Genomic DNA, 19,950 nt, shown 5'->3' with positions numbered 1-19,950 from the left:
TGCTCTGACTAAAGAGTTAGGCTTTTCGTGCCCATTCTGCTTGCAGTGCTTCTGTGTGAGGGCATCCCATACATCACTTGTGGGGCCCACACATGGGCTGAGTGCCACCTTTCAGCAGCTGCACGGCTGGAAATGGGTGGTGTCAGCTGGAGCCCAGATGGCAGAGCTGTGGCCAGGCTCACCCAGCAGGGCTGTCAGACCAGAATTTTCAGGTAATTAGTTAAATCTATTTATTTGGTTTGGGGGCCACACCCAGTGGTGCTTGGGGGCTGTTCCTGGTTCTATGGTCAAGAGTGACCCCTGGTGGTGCTCAGGGACCACATGTGGTGAGGGGGAGAGAACTGGGGCTGGTTGAGTGTAGGGCCAAGCCTTGACCCCTGTAGTAACTAAATATAATCCAAACATAGCTGAATATAACTAAGCAGTCCACAAGCATATTTTATTTATTTCTACTTACTTATTGCTTTTAGCCACATCCAGCTGTTCTCAGGGCTAATTCCTGGCTCTGTACTCAGGGAACTGAGGTGGGCTCAGGGGATCTTATGTGGTTCTGGGAATTGAACCTGGGTTGGCTGTGTGCAAGGCAAGTGCTCTACCCACACTGGACTATCTCTCTGGCCCCCATCAGTTGACTATATAATGGATTTCTAGATTCTGGTTTCCCCTGGACCGAAATCCCACGATGTCAGGGGTCATTCCCTCTTTGTGACTCTTATGAAGTGTTAAGTCCCATGTTCTAACTACACAGGAGGGTAGGCAGTGAGTGACTGTTGATAAGAAGGGCAGGGCTCCACTCTTGAAAATGCAGAGATTTCTGGGGCTGGAGAGATTATACAGTGGATGCCGTGGGTAGGGCGCTTGGCCTTTCACACGGCTGACCTGGGTTCTATCCCTGGCATCCCATATGGTCCCTGAGCATACCAGGAGGGATCCCTGAGTGCAGAACAGGAAGTAAGCCTTGAGTACTGCGGGTGTGGCCCAAAGGGAGAAAAATAAGAAGCAAAAGCAGAACATTGGTGTGAGAATCCAGTGGGTTGGCAGGCACGTTCCTCTGACTGAACCGTGGAAAACTGAAATAGGAGGCAATGGTAATGATGAGGAAAATGGAACCATGCATGTATTTCAAACAGGCAAACACCAGAGAGCAAGACCTGCATGTTGAGTGACGGCATAACCATGGAGTGGATTTGGGATGTCCTTGAGATAGTCCCGTCTCACCCTGGAACGTTGGTCACCTGGGATCGTATCCCAAATGTGTGCATGTCCTTGAGGAATTCCAGTCCCTGCTTTGCAAAATAACATACTTGGGACTTTCTGCTTCTCTGCCCACTGCAGTTGCCTGCAAACAACCCAACCCCCACCAGATATTCTATAAAACGGAGCTTCTGCTGTGGTTCTGAACCCAGTTCTTTTGCAGCCTGGACTCTGTGGGGTCTGCTGGTGAAACATGCTGGTGTTTTCCCACTTCTCAAGGCAGGTTGCTTGGTTTTCCCGCTGGCCTTAGGTGGGAATTTCTACAACAATAACATTCTCAGGTCCAGAAGGAGACTCAGAAACTCTCATGCCACGGAAGTTGCCTGGAACCATCTAGAATGTCTGCTTACTTGAGTCCCCAGACTAGATTGTTGCCACAATCCTAGATTTCTTTACTGGGGGAGGTTCGGGTGCTCTTGGCTCCATGCTTGGGGGTCACTCCTCGAGGTTCTTCAGGTACCATATGGAATAAAACCCGGGTTGCCTGCATGCAGCTGTGTAACCCCTCCATAGCTAAAAATATCTCCCCAGCTCCCACAGTTTTAGGTTTCTTGGGATTCTGCATTATAGTTAGAGCCTGACTTTACAGTTTCCATGTCTCAAGTGCCTTCATATTCGTAAGTAGTCAGCACTTGGTGGTTTGAATTAGGCAAAGAAAAGTAGGTCTGATCTCTGATGTAATATTATACAGATGTCTGGGATGCTCATGTTAGACGTAAATGCAGATTATACAAAATTGAGGTTTTGAGGGGCTGGAGCAATAGCACAGCAGGCAGGGAGTTTGCCTTACACGTGGCCGACCCGGGTTCGATTCCCAGCATCCCATATGGTCCTTTGAGCACCGCCAGGGGTAATTCCTGAGTGCAGAGCCAGGAGTAACCCCTGTGCATTGCCGGGTGTGACTCAAAAAGAAAAAAAAATTGAGGTTTTGAACAATGCCTTTGGAATTTGAGTAATAGTCAGTGGTTGCAAAGTTTGTCTCTTTTTTTGGAGGGGGGTGCCACACCCAGCAGTGCTCAGGGGTAAATCCTGGCTCTGTGAGTGAAAGTTGTTCCTGGCAATGCCCAGGGAATCATATGATATGTGGTGCTACCTCTCTGACCCACAAGTTTTATTCTTTAAATAATGCAATTATTGAGGCTGGAGCAATAGCTAAGTGTGCTTGCCTTGCATACAGCCGACCTGGGTTCAATCCTTGACACTCTATATGGTCCCCCAAGCCCACCAGGAGTGCTCTCTGAATGCAGGCCCAGGGGCAAGCCTGGGCACCACCAGGTGTGGCCCCCAAACAACAACAAAAAATGAGATCGTGGTCTAGGGACGTGACTTAGTGGCTGAACCTTTGCCTTGCATGTGTGAAGCCATGGGCTTAATGCTCAACACTGATAAAAAAAATATGATCTGACATTTTGTGAGCCTCTAAATATAAGTTTTACATACACCTATTAATATAATGGGGACCCAAACACATAATCATTTAGTGAAAAACATGGAATAGAAGAAGAAAAAATATCATAAAAAATGCTTATAGTTTTTGACTGTGGTTTATAGAAGGGCTTTGAGGGTAATTCCATGAGAAAACCTTCAGAAGTAAAACTTACAGGAGCATTACTGCAATAATAATGCCCACTCTCCCTGCATTTGTGCCAATCCGTTAAGTACTTGAAATTCACCGTCTCCCTTAATCCTATAAGTGATGAGGAGGGTCTTATTTTCTCTATTTTTTTTTCTTTTTGGGTCACACCCGGAGATGCACAGGGGTTACTCCTGGCTCATGCACCAAGAATTACTCCTGGCAGTGCTTGGGGGACCATATGGGATGCATGCAAGGCGAACGCCCTACCCGCTGTTCTATTGCTCCAGCCCCTTATTTTCTCCACTTGAGACAAGAGAAGGAAAGGTCACAATGCTTCCATTCACTTATCTTATTTAATGAAATTGATTTGGGCCCCCCAGTGGTGCTCCGGAGGTCGGGGTCCCACAGTCACTTGTGCACAGCTGGGTCATTGTGATGTCGGTGGGCCCCATGGGTGACTTACGTGAAGCAGGGAGGAGAAAGACGGTCACTTTCTCCCCAACCGCCTCTACCACCCGGGACCCAGGGTTACTGGGTTCTTGTCTCGCTCATGGAAAAGAATTTCAGAAGTAAAGAAGCAGTGAAGTAAACAGATTTTACTTAGAGGGTTTTGAGAGAAGGAGGAAGGGATAATCAGAAAAGGGGGGCTTCTTTCCAGATAAAAGTCCGTTGCTAAGGAGGTTACCAGGGAGGTTGGGAGTGGTGATGGTCTTCTTTAGGCTGGATCACATTTTAATCAGATTAAGGGAGAGGTCGAGGGAATTTGAGGAACTTTATGGGGAGGGGTCCAACCTCCTCAGGGTCGGCTGAAGGTCTTATCAGGTCCGTTTTCTGTATTCATAGGGTAGGTCAGTCTCAGGATTCTCCTTCCCAGAGAAGTTTCATTGCCAAGGGCCTTTCCCTATCTACCTGCCTACATCAATTGCTTCAGCACTGGGGCTGAGGACACGGTGCTACTCAGGCCCTGCCGTGCGAAAGCCCCTGGCCACTCTGGGCGGGGCTGGGGGTGTCAGGGCTGCACCCAGTGCTGTGGGGGACCAGGTGGAGCTGGGGATCAGAACCGGGCCAGGTGCATGTAAGGCTGGCTCCATGACTGCTGTCAGGTGATCCGTCACCCTAACTGTCCCTGGCCCAGATCTGAACACGGGTTGGTTGGGCGCCACGATGTACCATAGCAGCGTTTAACCCCAATGTACCATAGCGGTGTCCAACCTAGAAGTCTTCACACCATCTGGACTTGTACCTGGAGTGTCCAAGTTCATATTTATTACTCAACTGCCAGGCGCAATTTTTTCTTTTTCTTTCTTTCTTTTTTTTTTGGCGTGTATGTGTGTGTGTGTGTGTGTGTGTGTGTGTGTGTGTGTGTTCGTAGACACACTTCTAGCAGTGCCCAGGGCTTACTCTTTTTTTTTTTTAATTTATGTATTTTTAATTAGTGAATCACCGTGAGGGTACAGTTACAGATCTATACACTTTTGTGCTTATGCTTCCCTCATACAAAGTTCGGGACCCCATCCCTTCACCAGTGCCCATTCTCCACCACCAGTAAACCCAGCATCCCTCCCACCCTCCCCAATCCCATCTCCCCCCACCCCACCCTGCCACTGTGGCAGGGCATCCCCTTCTGTTCTCTCTCTCTAATTAGCTGTTGAGGTTTGCAATAAAGGTGTTGAGTGGCCACTGTGCTCAGGCTCTACCAGGGCTTACTCTTGACTGTGCGCTCAAGGATCAATCCTGACAGTGCTTCGGGGACCATGTAAGGTGCTGGGGATCAAACCTGGATCAACCTCATGCAAAGCAAGTGCCTTCCCCACTGTACTGTCTCTCTGCCCCCCCCCCCCCGCCCCTTTTCTAGTGAATGGTCAGTGAGCTGACAGCCAGTGTCTTGAACCAACAGGGTGGGGTGGGTGCCTATTCATAGTTGCTCAGAGATTGTCCCCAGTGCTCTTGGGTGGACTTCCAGCCTGGGGGTGCTCAGGGATCCCTCCGAATTTGCTGCATGCAAGGCACAGCATGCAGAGCTAGTGCCTTACCCCCATTGTCTCTTCTCTTGGCCCAGGTAGCGTCCTTCAATGGAAGAATTCAAACTTGAGAATATCTCAGCGAGTCTTCTCTCTCTCTCTCTCTTTCTCTCCACCCTCCCCCCCCGGGGAGGGGGGCAGGCATACACAGTGAAGGTCTGGCTCTGTGTTCAGGAATGCCCCCCGGTGGGGTCTGGGGACCCGATGCGGTGCTGGGGATTGAACTGGGTGAATCCAGTCAGCTGCACGAAGCTCATTATTCCCTGTCTCCTCTCTCTGGTCCTGGAAAAAAACATTTTGGAATGGAGAAATGAGAGTGATTCTGTTTGTTTTGGGCCACACCTGGCAGTGCTCAGGGATCACTCCTGGCAGTACTTGGGGGACCATATAGGATGCCAGGGATTGAACTAGGGTGGGCTGTGTGCAAGGCAAGTGCCCTCCCAGCTGTACTATTACTCAGGCCCTATGAGAGCTATTTTTAAAAGAAAAAGTCCGTTGATTTATCTCTGCTCCCTGCCCCCCTTCTCTCTGCTGTTGCTGTTGTGTTTGTGGTGGACTGGGGGCTGCACCAGCCCTGTTAGTGGTGGGGCTTGCATGGTTCTTGATGGGGTTCTTACTATTATTTTGGGTGTCACACCCACGGTTCTCAGAGCTTATTCCTGTTCTGTGCTCAGGGATCTCTCCTGGCGGGGCTCAGGGGTCAGACCCGGGTCGGCCATGTGCAAGGCAAATACCCTCCTCCCGGGGCAGTTCTCTGGGCCCTAGATTGTGCTTTTGTCCCTTTTCACCAGGTTTGCTTCCATGTTGCATTTGTCATCTGATTGTGCTGGGTGCACGATCCGGGGCCCATCCTGGTTATTCCTTTTGGTGAATAGGAGGGTTGACAGGCAAGTTCTCATCAGCGCCTGGGCCTGGGGGGAGGGAGATGCCCAGAAAAGTTGAAGGAGCCTGGAAAGAAGCATCTCGATCGGGAGGTGGGCCGGGCATGGAGGCCCAGGGCAGAGCTCTCAAAATAGGCTCTCAAAAGTGCTTCTCGGGAACTCCCAGTGCAACACCTATCAGCACCGGAACTCAGCACCTGCCTCTGGTGCAACCTGGCTAAGCTGAAGCGCAGGAGCGGGAAGAATTCCCCGTCCATGCAGCCGCAGAGGAGCTGCTCAAACAGACGCAGGCCCGGGACGCTGGGAATCCCACACAGACGCAGACATCGCCCAGCACATGTGCACAAGGAACGGAATCTTCCAGCTGTGTGTGTGTGTGTGTGTGTGTGTGTGTGTGTGTGTGTGTGTGTGTGTGTGCGAGCACGCGCGCGCTTGCGTGCAGAAATGAAAGCCCTCTTCCAGACTTTCCCTCTTCTTCCTGGAAGAATGAAACAGCGGCCAGAGGGAATTACGTGTGTTTCAAGAATTCAAAAGCCTATTCTAGATCAGGGCTCTAGGCGAGAGACCTTTTCCTGTGGCTCTGTTTTTCTCCCTTTCTGCTGTGAAGTGATGGGTTTCCCACACCTTGAGTCTGCAAATGAGCAGGCAGGGGGCTGGGAAGACAAAGTCATGTAAATGAGGGCAGAAAGAAAAAGCCAATGCCCCAAAGAACTTTTTTTTTTTTTCTTTATGGGTCACACCTTTTGATGCTCAGAGGTTACTCCTGGCTCTGCACTCAGGAATCACTCCTGGTGGTGCTCAGGGCACCATATGGGATGCTGGGAATCGAACCTGGGTTGGCCACGTGCAAGGCAAATGCCCTACCCACTGTGCTATCACTCCAGAACCCCCAAAGTACATTTCCCCCCCTTTTTTTGGGGGGTGGTGGTGGGTTTGGGCCACACTGGGCTGTGCTCGGGGCTTCCTCCGGGCTCTGTCAGGAGGATCACCTGGCTGGGCTCAGGGGACCACACAGGATGCCGGAGACTGAACCTGGGTCGGGTGCATGCAAGACAAGTGCCCTCCCTGCTGTGCTATCTCTGTGGGGAAGGTTCTGCACCCCACTTCAGCAAGCAGGCATTCGCTCGCTTTGACATGAATGGACGCTGTTTAAATTCCGGATCAAGATCAATTCATTGTTTTTAATTTTATTTTTCTTTTTGGGTCACACCCAGCTATGCTCAGGGGTTGCTCCTGGCTCTGCACTCATGAATCACCCCTGGTGGTGCTCAGGGGACCATATGGGATGCTGGGAATTGAACCTGGGTTGGCCGCGTGCAAGGCAAACGCCCTACCCTCTGTGCTATCGCTCTGGTCCCTTGGCCAGTTCGTTGTTTATGCCAGAGCAACCCAGGGCTCACTCACCCTTCAGAGGCCCCAGGAAGCAGAGCATCTCTATGACCTGAATGATTCTGGCCAGTGTTTTGAACGGTTTCTGGAAAGCTTCTCAATGCTGAGTCACAGCCCCATACATCAGCAGTGGGTTTGGGGAACCCAGCTCTGCAGAGCCCAAAACTCAAGGTGATGTTCACCCAGATTCACATGTACCAACCTACCAAATTCATCAGCTGCTATTGGATAGGGGGGGGGGAGAGGAGCCAGACGTGGCCCTCTGCCCCCCATACAGGCAAGGAGGTGACCTGAGGAAATGGACACACAGCCAAGACAATAGTTATCATATGGTCACATGACTTGGTCCCAGGGACAGCCCAGCGGTCCTGCCACACCAAGGCCCTGAGTTGTCCCTGACACCTCCTGCGCTTCCCCCCAGTCACTAAGGGGGATGTGTCCCTCCATTTGCTGTCGTTGGGGGAATGCTCAGAAACAAATAATTGTATATGTCCTAGTGATCAAGTTTCTGTCTCTTGGGAGGGATCTGGTTTCCACACCGAGACACCACAGCCGCCTGGACCGAAAGCAGGAATTTGAATCTGCATGCTCCCTCCCTGGGAAGGCATTAGGCAAACATGGTCTGGGTCTCCCCATTTGTTTTCTTTTGCCTCGTCTCCCTGCTGTGGGAGGGTTACAGAGAGAGAGGCCCCTTGGCAGCATCTTAGAGGGGCAGCAGTGAAAGCCCCCAATCCTGGGTACATGTGTGTGAGTGGGACACAGATGGCTGTGCTCAGGGCTCACTCCTGACTGCTCAGGGATCGCTCCTGGCAGGGCTCAGGGTGCCATAGGTCATGCCCAGGCTCGAACCCAGGACAGCCGTGTGCAAGGCGAGTGCCAGACTCCTTGCACTACCTTTCTGGTCGGCTCCGAATTCTTAGACTGTTCTTAGAAGGCAGATTGGTCTTGGATGGGATTTGAGGAGGAGGATTAGCTGGTGGTGAGGTTTCCTGACCTTTACAAATCCCAGGGTAAAAACTGGACCATCCTGTGATGAAAATCTCCCTCCTGCTTGTTCCACTGGCAGATCAGTGTCCCACGGGACGGAGAGCCCCTGGCAAACAGCTGGCCCGGTGCAGGGCAGACCAGAGAAGGGTGAGCGGGGGAAGTCGGGGCTCATTGGCGCCACCTCGAGAGTCCCAAGCTTGTGTCCACCAAGGTGAAAGAGCAGAACTCTGGGGTGGGGGTGATGGGGGTGGTGGGGGGCTGCTCCCCCTCCTTCACACGTTTCCCATCAGCGGGCCCTGCCGGTCGGTTCCCATGCACAAAGCTCTTCTGGCAGTCGTGCCCAAGACTTGGTGGCAACATCTGTGGCACTTTCTGATCCTTCCCAGACCTTCTGGCTTCCGCGGCACAAGGCTGAGCAGAGGCGGTGGCTGCAAATGGGAAGCAGCTGGAGCACGGCATTGTGGGAAGGCAGGGGGTGGGAAGGCCAGCGTGGAGGCAGAGGGAGGGCCTCCCTCCTGAATCACGCCTGTCCCATCCCCAGCATCCTCTTTCCCCGTGTGGGGCCAAAGGTCACCTCCCACTTCGCCCCCAGTCTCTTCCAAAAAAAATTTTTTTTTTGGTTTTTGGGTCACACCTGGCGATGCACAGGGGTTACTCCTGGCTCTGCACTCAGGAATTACTCCTGGAGGTGCTCAGGGGACCATATGGGATACCGGGGATTGAGCCCAAGTCGGCCATGTGCAAGGCAAATGCCCTACCTGCTGTGCTATCACTCCGGCCCCCTCAAGAATCACTTCTGGTGGGCTCAGGAGACCATCTGAGCCGCCAGGATGGAGCCCAAGTTGGGAACATGGAAAACAAGTGCCCCGCCCACTGTACTACTATTGCTCGACCCTCCCATTTCCTCATCTTAAGGACAAATGCTGGGATGTGAACTTGATCCTTCTGAAGGATTTGGATGAATGATCCAGTGATCTGTGAGGCAGAAACTTGGGGATGTTCTTGGAGACCCCTCACCTCCCACCGGCTTGCAGTCAGAACTGCTGCTGAAAAGGCCAATTGTGAGCAGAGGACATGCACTTTGTCCTCCTCCGCACTCAGTGGGGGCTGGGGTCGGCCAAGTGGGGTGTCTGCAGGCCTGGTTGCTCCCCCTGAGCCTGAGCTGTGGTGGTTGAACTTCCAGACACAAACAAGCATATCTTGGGTGAGCCCCGCCGAGCCCACACCAGAGGGAGCGTTCGCGGGATTCCTTTCTGCTCTGTGCATCTCTGAGCCCGGGCCCAGCGCTCTGCCTGGGGACGAGGCAGGCGGCCGGGGGCTGTGAGGCGGGGCTGCACTTGGCCTCAATTATGGGGAGAGAACAAGAACCAGGAGAGGAGGGGAATCCCACTGGGCTGTCCAGTAGCCCCGGCACCTCACGTTCTCGTTTTGGGAAGCCTGAGGTCCCCCTCGGTCCCCACCCACCCATGGAAGAGCTGGCAGGCAGGTGGCGGAGGTGGTTGGTTTTGGGGCCTCCACTGCTGAGGACACTTGTCTCACATAGAGGAGACTGGCTAAGGGGGCACCTTTCCTCACACTAGGACTCTATCGCCCTTCCTGTGTCCACATCACCCCAAAATTGGAAGGGGTTGGAGAGAAGCTTAAAGGGAAGGACAGAGGGTTGAGGGAGATGAGGACAGGGAGATACAATTCAGCTATATTTTTCTTCAGAAGGGCACTTCGCAGGGCTGGAGCAATAGTACACAGGAACAGCACTTGCCTTGCCCATGGCTGACATGGGTTTGATCTCCGGCCCCAGAAAACTATCAGGAGTAACTTCTGAGTGCAGAGCCAGGAGTAACCCCTGAGCACAGCTGGTATGTCCACCAAACAGAATGTCATCTCTCTCTCTCTCTCTCCTCTCTCTCTCTCTCTCTCTCTCTCTCTCTCTCTGTGTGTGTGTGTGTGTCCGAGTGTGGGAGATGGCTGGGCCATACCTTGCAGTGCTCAGGGGCTACTCAAGGCTTTGGGGTTTAGGGGACCTTCAGGTTAATGGAAAATACATGCTCCAGCCCTCTGGGTCATCTCCTCAGCCCCAATGTCATTTCTTTTCCTTTTGGTTTTTTGTTTTGGGGCCACACCCAGCAGTGCTCAGGGCTTTCTCCTGCCTCTGTGCTCAGGGATCACTCCCAGCAGTGCTCAGAGTGGGGGGATCATATGGGATGCTGGGGATTGAACCCAGGTCAGCTGCATGGAAGGCCAGTGTCCTACCTGAGGTGCCATCTCTCTGGCCTCACGTTTCTTTTATTTTTTTAAATTTTATTTAAAAAATTTTTTTATTAGAGAATCACTGTGATGTACAGTTACAAACTTATGAACTCATGTGTTTGCATTTCACTCATGCAGTAATCGTTTACCCATCCCTCCACCAGTGCCCATTCTCCTCCACCAATGTTCCCAGTATCCCTCCCACCACCCCCACCCCATCCCCCACCACCCCACCCTGCCTCTACGGCAGGGCATTCCCTTTTGTTTGTCTCCTTTTGGGTGTTGTAGTTTGCAATAGAGGTATTGAGTGGCCTTCCTGTTCGGTCTATAGTCTACTTTCAGCTTGCATCTTTCAACCCAAATGGGTCCTCCCAACATCCTCTACTTGATGTTCCCTTCTCTATCTGAGCTGCCTTTTCCTCCAGCATGTAAAGGCCTCGTCATTTCTTTATGTGACCTGTTTCTACTCACGTGGGACTAAGTTCTCTTCAGGGAGGACACCCCAAGGGCCCAAGCTGGAGACTTCCTTTGAGTCAGACTGAGATGAGGGTGGGGGTGGGGGGTGGGATCTGGGGGGCAGGCAGGCTGCCATGCGGAGTTAAAGGGCCGACAGGCCCGGCTGCAGAGGCCCTGGGAGCAGTGGGACGGGGGGAGACCCAGTGTGGAGGGGGCACTGGGGCCACGTAGCAGGGTCCCTACTCCAAGTTCCCAGATCCTGAGCTGACCCCTGACCCCCACTGCTCAGTGTGTACCTGGAGGATGGCAGAGCAGAGTGGGGAACTGGGGGGGCGCTTTCTCAAGAAGGTGAGGCCAGAGGTACCCCACAGCCCTGGTGGTCTTTCAGTTGTGTGTTCTCCCCCCAACCCCTGCAACTAGCAGCCTCTGCTTCTCCTGGGAACTAGGTATGAATGCAGATTCCCAGGGCTGGGGAGAGAGTTCAGAGGTCGGGCACAAGCTGACCCTGGGCCCATTCCTCCTGGCGCCGCCATGCCCTACCCCCAACACGGCTGGGTGTGACCTCGAGACCCCCCTTCACTTGCTCCTCAGCACCATGGTGCCTGAGCCCTCACACTGAACCCCGAACTGGGAGGGATCCCTGGGCCCTCTGGGCACCACTTGAGATGCCCCCCGCCTCCGCCCACGGGACTTGCTGGGTCTGAAACTTGGGGTGAGCGCTTTAGGGAGCCCTTGGTCAGTGGGCTCTGACCTCTGCACCCTGGCTTGGCACCCCTCCGAGACCTGATGGTTGAGATCTCCCTTAGATGACCCTCATGATCGTGTGGGCCTGGGGCCCACAGGACGGGGTGATGCAAACTGAGAGTTGCTGGGTGGGGGAATCGAGCCAGGAGGAAGGCGAGTTGGGGCTGGAGGACCCCAGCATGGGTCAGCTTCCAGGGCCCAGGTCCTGTGTCAACCCCTGCCCTTTCCCGAGAAATAACTGAGCTGAGCCGAGAGCTGCATTGGAACAAGAGCTTTAGTGGAGGCACAGAGGCATGAGTACTGGGGTGGGAGCACCAGGAGGGGGCCTGAGAACCCCCCTCCAAGCCCACTCAGGGGCAGCCACCAGGGCCAGACATGCCCCATTCCGCCCCCTCTGAGGTAGATCATTTCCCAGGGAAACTGGTTAGAATCCGCTTCTGTTTTCCTTCCTGTTTGCGGGTCCTTTGCAAACAGCACCCGCTACTCCTGTGGGGTTCCTCAGCAAACTTGTGCTCGGAGCTCCCCCTCCTGTGGAACCCGAGCCAGGGCAAGTCGGGGGTCTGGGGGGTCAGGGTCTGCCGCCTCCCATCCTGCTGGTTCCTCCCTGAGTGCTGGGCCAAGCCGAAGCCTTGCGAGGCCCCTGGCAGGCCCTGCGTCATTGCGCTCGTGTGGAACCCCCTGTCCTCCAAACCCGGGGTCCAGGAGCCCGGCCTGCGATCACTCCGGGCACTGGTTCTTGCAGGCCTTGAAGTCGGCGGGTTTCTCCTCCTCGTCGCAGGTGGTGGCCAGCTCGCCCGAGGGCAGGCGACACTCCACAAGACGCAGCTGCCAGCCGGCACCACAGGTGCTGGAGCAGTTGTACCATTCCCCGACGAACCACTGTGCCTCATCCAGGTGCACCTCGGTGACGCCTGCAGCTCTCAGGGCTTGGGGCTTGTCGCCTGAGGTTCTCTGCACGCGGATGGGCCTGTTGAATTCCACGTCGTTGGGCAGCGCGAAGCAGAACTTGATAGTGGGGGGCGGCTGCTCCCCGGCGATGGTCAGGAGCTGGAGGGTCAGGGGCTCGGGCAGCGGCTCGAAGGTCTGCAGGCGCTCCAGGCTCACCATGCAGCCGCTGTACAGGATGGTGGTCCCGTTCAGGTAGACGTCGTGCTCTGAGGGCATCACGAACAGGTCCCCGTTGAGCAGGTACTCCCCGTTGGCGGCCTTCAGGACCAGGTAGTTCCCGTCGTTCAGGAACCCGGGGTAACTCCGCTGCTTTATGTCGATGTAGGTGGTGCCAGCTGGGAAGGTGACGATGTCGTTGTAGCCGTAACTAGGAGAGGGACAGAAACACTTCCTGATGATGCCACCCAGGGCTCGGGGAGGGGCCAGCCTGCTGACTTGCCCTGGGCAGCTATACACGGCTGGCCAAGGATTCAGCAGGTGCCCAAAGTTGCTCAGAGCTGAGCTGCTGCTGCTGGGAGGGCCCAGGACTTAAACATGGCCGTGCCACTGGCCAGCGTGGGCCTGAGGAAGTGGGGGAGCAGATGTCGGAAGGCACAGAAATTAGAGTCCTCCCTGCTTTGTGCTCCCTTTCCCCATCATTCCCCCTGCAGGAAGGAGGGAGATGTCCCTCCCCACATCCCAGAAAAGCAGCTTCTGGGCACAGGTCCCGGCCACCCAGGACAACATTCTCACAGGTGGGGTCCCTGTGCTCCGGTGCGCCCCCATTTCCCCGCCAGACCCCATGCTCAGTGCTCTGTGTCAAATGCCTCTTGGAGAGACCCCCCAGACCAAAGTCTGTCCCCCACAGCTCCTCTACTCCATGCCTCTCTCCCAGACCCACCTGGTGGGGTTAAAGATGCCGGTATATGTTTCACATGTGCTGCCGTTGCCCCCGCACACCCCGCACTGGTCCCGCTTCTTGAGTGAGCCTATCACGTGGTCGCAGCCGGCCTCGATACACTGGCCGTTCACACAGACGGAATCTGTGTCCAGCCCACACGGGGTGCCGTCCACCACCTGGGGCGGGAGGGAGAGGGGTGTCGGAGGGCTGCTCGGTTCTCAGTGGCCCCTCTGAGGATCTGATTTCATGGGGGTGGGAGGGGCGTCTCACCTGGCCGAACATTTTGTACTCCAGTTTCCCCCGAACTCTGCAGATCAGTTTGCAGCGGTCCCGTTCTAGCACCCCCGAGTACTTGGGCAGCCACTGAACCACGTTCCCTTCGAAGTCCGTGTGATTGATGTTGTTGTACTGCTCACACTGCACCTCCCTGAAAGTCTTCCCTGGAAGGAGAACGAAGCGGCTGTTTGCCTGGAGCGCAGAGAGCCCAGTGGAGAAAGGGATTTTGGGCTTCTTCCTCCCTCCTGGTCCTGACCTGACCCCAGGCCTTGGGGCCACTGTGATGAGCCTGGTACCCAGTGCCCCAGCCGAGGTCCACCAGGGGCGCTGACTATTCTCAGGGGCGAGGTGAGCAGCGCCCCTCTCTGTCTGGGAAGCACAGGATCCCCACGGCACGCACGAGCCGATACACTTGCGTAGGTGTAGGAACGGGAGAGCTCGGCTTACTTCCGCAAGACAAATGCAGAGTCCTTTTCTAGGGTCCCGCCCCACCTCCTAGGGGACCTCAGGTCGGAGGTCGGAACGTCTCCGGATGTGCCTCCCTTGCTCGGCTCTTGCTCCAACACCCACCAGCTAGGAATCTGGGTGTCCGTGATGACCTCAAGCCCAGCCAGACCCAAAGGCCCACACAATTCTTCTCTGAATCCCTGGAATGTGGTCTGAAGAAATGAGAAGCAAGGGATTCTCATTAACGAGGCCCCCCTAACTCAGAGCTTCCTAAAGTTTCTCCACTTGGATCCTTTTTTTTCTGCCTCAGAAATAAACACGAGGTGAGGGCTGCTAGGGCTACCCCATATTTGCCCTGTGTTGGCCTGTGAACTAGTTTTTAGCAGTTGCATTCAGAAACTTTTCACTAGTGCCAACATCCTCAGGACTCCCTCTTTCAGTTACCCCAGGCCTGGGTCTGCCTCTGAGCTTCTACGGGCATTTTCTAGTGTGTCTGGGCAGGTAGCACGGGAGGAGAGGAGGGGAGGGGAGAGAGAGGCAGGGAGAGGGGAGGCTGTTGTTTGGGCTGCTTGTGGCCTGCCATTGCCAGGGGAGAAGGAGTGTGCACTAGGATCAGAAACGCTTCCCTCTGTGCTGGCTTCCAGGCTCACTGCAAAGGCACTGGGGGCTTGGCTCTGGCCCTCGCCCTGAAAAGTGCTTCCCTTCAGCGCACAGACAGGCTTCCCGCAGATTAGGAGGATTAGGACCCTCGACGTCAGCCCTCTGCCGAGCCCACCCACACCTCCTTGTCCTGGGCTGTGAGGGACCCTTCCTTGTCTTTGCCAGGCACAATGAGAGAAGTCCCAGATCCCAAGGGCTCCCGAAAAGCCGGTGCCTTGCTGAGCCTGTTCTGGGGACACCGGTCCACGGTGCCCCATGGCCCTGCTGCCCGGTGGGTGTGGCGCGCAGGCCTTACTATCTGGGCACTCCTGCGTGTTGCAGGAGCGGTAGCTGGTCCTCTGTCCCACGCAGTATTCGCCTCCGTTCTTCGGTGCAGGGTTGGTACATTCTCGATGTGCGTACTGGATTCCTCCCCCGCAGGTCCGGGAACATTGTCCCCAGGATCCCCAGGAGGACCAGTTGCCGTCTACAGCAGTCTGCAACACACAAGGCGTCAGTCCTCCGTGGGGCCCAGGGACGCCAACCCCTGTTCAGTGACTGTGTGGGCTGCTTTGATCATTGCTGCCCCGGCCCCGGCAGCTAAGGCAGTGCCTGGCCCCTTGGCAAACTGCACTGGATACCGTAGTTGCTCAGTGCCACGGCTCTCTGTGAATGCAAACAGGCCTGAGGCAGAGATTCTCTACTGGGGGCCAATTTGGCCCTGCAGGAGACGTCTAGCCATGTTTGGAGCAACTGGGTTACCCTAACTGGAGGTGCAGAGGAAGGTGGAGAGCAGGGGCCCTGAGAAACAGTCAGCAATGAGCTAGACATACCCCAGCCCTCCAGCCAGTCCACATTCCGACAGTGCCAAGGTCAGGTATGAGTTAGGCCTAAGGGTTCATGGTTAAGAGAGAATGCTAGCTCTACCAGGGGCAGGAAAATATCCGGGAGATGCAAGGGAAACACGTAGAGATGCTTCTAACTTTACAATGGACCTATGGAAACAAAGCTTTTGTCTTTGGGAGTTTGGTAGAATTTTCAGAATAAAAATAATCGAGAAAGTAGTAAAAAAGTATTAATATTCATAATGAAAGAAGGCATACTTATGTAATGTTTGCCTACATCAGAGCTGTAAAAGGCCCAAAAGTGTAAAAGTAAGGGCTGGAGAAACAGTACAGCAGGGAGGAGACTTGTTTTGCATGGGGCTGACCTAAGTTTGATCCCCGTATGATTCCCCCAAGCCTTGTTAGAAGTGATTCCTGAGCACAGTGCCAGGAAGGAGTAAGCCCTGAGCACCACCAGGTGTGGCCCCTCCAAATCCAAAAAACAAAAAGAAACACAAAAGAGAAAATAACACTAACCAAGTCTGACTTCCCTGTAAACCATCAAAGTGAATATGCATATATATGCATATATCCTGAATATACACCTGCTCTCTTTGCTCTGAATATGTAAATCTTAAAGGCGGTCCACAGATACAGTCCAATCACATAAATGGCCTTTTTGGAGCTCTTTCCTTTAAAAAGATGGGGGGAGGGGCTGGAGCGATAGCACAGTGGGTAGGGTGTTTGACTTACTTACATGGGTTTGATTCCCAGCATCTCATATGGTCCCCCAAGCACCGCCAGGAGTAATTCCTGAGTGCAGAGCCAGGAGTAACCCATGTACATCATCGGCTGTGACCCCACCCCACCGAAAAAAAAAAGACAGAGGATAAAAGTCACACCAAGGTCACTCCATATGTCAGGGAGGCACCTGGGGCATTGAACTTGGCCGTGAGGCCTGGAACCTGGAGGGACAATGCTCGGAGCAGCTCCTGGCCCAAGTGGGACGTGTGAAGACCCATGCCGGTATCTGTCCGGAAGGGGTCTGTGACTCACCAGCCCTTGCTCTGTGGGAGACAGGCCTCCTGCCTGCTCAGGGGAGTTTGGTTCCGGAGCCTCCTCTTACATGCGGAGCCCCAACAATGCCAGTCACACAGTCACCTCTGGCTGTGACCCCGATCACTGTGGGGGAGGGGGGTCATGCCCCTCCCTGCCTCATCCTTGCCGGAATGCTCTTCTGCCCTCTCCACCAGCCAGTAAGGGACTCCAAAGGGGTCTCCCCATGCCACCGCAGCCCCCTGGGGCTCTCCATCATGCACCCCGATATGTGTTATACATTCGGAGATGGGGGCTTTAGAAGTCTCCACTGCAGCCTGGCCCCATCCCTCTGAGTTGGGGGCTTCAGGCAGCCCCTCTGCTTGTCTAGCCCCTTACCCTGGACTTCTCCACTTCCTCCCTGGGCAGGCATTGTCCCATCAGGCACAGGTTCCCGTTTCCGCAGGAGGTGCCATCCAACCACTGAGGGTCTGCGCTCTTGGACATGCATATGGAGCTGCGGACACTCTCGCGGCACCAGAGCTTGCTGCAGGGCTCCACCTGCAAATCGTTGCAGTGGACGTAGGTGGGTCCGAAGAGATGCCGGCACTGCTGGTTCAGGTTGTAGAACGGGTTGATGCCTGGGAGACCCGTGGGCAAGACCAGGGCACTAATGGGCTGATCTAGGAGACAATCTCCTGCCAAGAAGGAAGCAGGGAATGGGTGTGAGGGTGGAGGGTCCCTCTGAACAGTCGTGGCCTCCACATACCACTGACATTTCTCTCTGTGGGTATAAGGCCACAGTTTCCTTGACTTGGCAATACATAAGCATCTGCCCAGTGGCTGGCACTGTGGTTCATGGGGTAGAGCAAAGGTTCCATCCCCAACACGGGGTGTCCCCCAAGCACCCTTTGGGTGCTCCAGTGGTCCCTCTAGCAACTGCGGGGCATGACCCTCACAACTAATAACAAATAATAATCATTTTCCAGAGCCTGAGAGCTAGCTTTGCATGTGGGGGATCCTGGTTTGGTCCCTGCACAGCCTGATCTCATAATCACTGCCAGGAGTGATCTCTGAGCAGCACCAGGAGCATAATTCAAACCCCCAAACAAACAAGTCAACCTAAATTGATATAATCTAAGCCCTGACCCTCACTCCGAAACTCCCTACCCCCTCTTTTTTGGTTTTGTGTTTGGGCCATTCCCAGCAGTGCTCAAAGCTGACCTCTGGCTCTGTGTTCCAGGGTCACTCCTGGTGGTGCTCAGGGGACCGTATGAGGTACTGGGATAGAACTGGGGTTGGTCTCATGCAGGCAAGTACCTTTCCTGCTGTCCTCCCTTTCCAGCCCCACACGATTATTTCTTGGGGATCGGACCTGGGTTCCATGTGCAAAGATTGTGCTCAGCCACTGAGCTCTGTCTCCTGGCGCCGTTTCTGCTAACCTGGGCTTCTGTGTGCTATGGCACCCCTGCCCAGACACTTACAACAGCTGGGCAGGGAGGGGCAGGGAGGAGCAGGGAGGAGGAAGAGGGAGGAGGACAGAGAAGGAAGGAAGAGCAAGGAGGAGGAGAGGGGAAGAGGGAAAAGGAGGGAGGAGCAGGGGGGAGGAGGGAAAAAGGAGGGAGGAGCAGGGGGGAGGAGGGAAAAGGAGGGAGGAGGAGGAAGGAGGAAAGAGAAAGAGGGAAGATCGGGGGGCAGGGAGGAGGAAGGAGGAGGAAAGAGAAAGAGGAACAGGTAGGAGCAGGGGAGAAAGAGGGAGAAGGAGGGAGGAGCAGGGAGGAGGGAGGAGCAGGGAGGAGCAGGGAGGAGCAGGGGGGAGGCTGTACCTTTCCCCTTGTCCAGGAGGTCCGTGAGGAAGGTGGAGCTGCAGATGGACCAGGGCAGGGTCCGGTTGATCCTTTGGAAGTAGGAGGCCATGAGGTGGTTCTTGCTCAGGGTGCCAAACTTGCTTTCGCAGGATTTCGAGTCATCGTGAGCATGCCGAGGATGTGCCCTGGGAGGAGAGGGGCGAGCGCTCAGATCACTGTCCCACTTCTGCCTGCCGAGGGTCCGCCTGCTTTTTGGGTCTCCTCTGCCCCCTTTCTCGCAGGACCCCTTCTCCACAGAGCAGCCATGGTCTGTCTCTGCTCTGGCCTTCCTGCCCTCAGCTCTTGGCGGGAAGTCTCCCTGTGGTGTGGGCACAGCCTTGACAGAGCACTTTCCCCTGGATTCCGGCCCTTTCCTGCCGATGCAGTGGGCCCAAGGTTCAGAGTGCCCTTGGAGCACTGTAGCTGGATCTCTGGGCCAGCTGGCAGGGAAGCTTGCCCTAACTTACCCAGTTCATGGGCCAGGGTGTAGGCAGACTGCAGCCCCTGGTCCAACACGATGGCACAGCTCTTCTTGGGGTCACAGATGCCGCCAATGTCCGCCAGGCCCAGGGTGTCACAGGCTCTGGAATCCAGACAGAAGCTCTGCGGGGGACAGGGGTGTGAGGGATCAGGCTCAGGGGCTCCTCCTGCTGTCCCCCAGGCTTTCTTTCCTCTCCTCTCCTCTTCTCCCTTCCTTTCTTTCCTCCTTCTCTCTTTTTCTTTCTCCTTCTCTTTTTCTCTCACTGTTTTAATTTTTCTTTTTCTCGTCTTTCCTTTTTATTTTATTTTCTTTTTTCTCTCTTTCTCCCTCTCTTTACCTTTCTTTTCCCTCCCTCCCTCCCTCCCTCCCTCCCTTCCTTCCTTCCTTCCTTCCTTCTTCCTTCCTTCCTTCCTTCTTCCTTCCTTCCTTCCTTCCTTCCTTCCTTCCTTCCTTCCTTCCTTCCTTCCTTTCTTCCTTCCTTCCTCCCTCCCTTCCTTCCTTCCTTCCATCCTTCCTCCCTCCCTCTCTCCCTCCCCCTCCCTCCCTCCCTCCCTCCCTTCTCTTTCTTTCTTTCTTTCTTCTTTCTTTCTTTCTTCTTTCTTTCTTTCTTTCTTTCTTTCTTTCTTCCCCTTCCTCCTTCCTTCCTCCTTCCTTCCTTCCTTCCTTTCTTTCTTTCTTTCTTTCTTTCTTCTTTCTTCTTTCTTTCTTTCTTTCTTCTTTCTTTCTTTCTATTTCTTGTCCTTGTTCTCTTTCTCTCCCTTTCTCATCCTTTCATGTTTCCTTCCTTCCTTCCTTCCTTCTTCCTTCCTTCTTCCTTCCTTCCTTCCTTCCTTCCTATTTTCTTGTCCTTGTTCTCTTTCTCTCTCCCTCTTTCTCATCCTTTCTTTCTTCCTTCCTTCCTTCCTTCCTTCCTTCCTTCCTCTTCCTTCCTTCCTTCCTTCCTTCCTTCCTCTTCCTATCTTTCTTTCTTTCTTTCTTTCTTTCTTTCTTTCTTTCTTTCTTTCTTTCTTTCTTTCTT

The 19,950-nt window shown here is 54.4% G+C and overlaps 1 protein-coding gene across 1 annotated transcript in view; it reads right to left on the bottom strand.

Moving 5' to 3' along the window:
- Window positions 1-12,272: 12,272 nt before the first annotated feature.
- ADAMTS8 (ADAM metallopeptidase with thrombospondin type 1 motif 8) overlaps window positions 12,273-19,950 on the bottom strand; it is a gene marked incomplete at its 5' end in the record, with an annotated part of 12,599 nt that continues 4,921 nt past the window's right edge. The window contains 8 exon segments of the mRNA XM_004614158.2: window positions 12,273-12,870; window positions 13,384-13,559; window positions 13,654-13,823; window positions 15,062-15,242; window positions 17,004-17,302; window positions 18,431-18,580; window positions 18,583-18,597; window positions 18,919-19,054. Coding sequence (XP_004614215.2) covers window positions 12,273-12,870; window positions 13,384-13,559; window positions 13,654-13,823; window positions 15,062-15,242; window positions 17,004-17,302; window positions 18,431-18,580; window positions 18,583-18,597; window positions 18,919-19,054 — 1,725 coding nt within the window.

This window comes from Sorex araneus, chromosome 3 (assembly GCF_027595985.1).
Source record: "Sorex araneus isolate mSorAra2 chromosome 3, mSorAra2.pri, whole genome shotgun sequence".
Lineage (NCBI taxonomy): Eukaryota > Metazoa > Chordata > Mammalia > Eulipotyphla > Soricidae > Sorex > Sorex araneus.
This window is presented reverse-complemented; position numbering and strand designations above follow the sequence as displayed.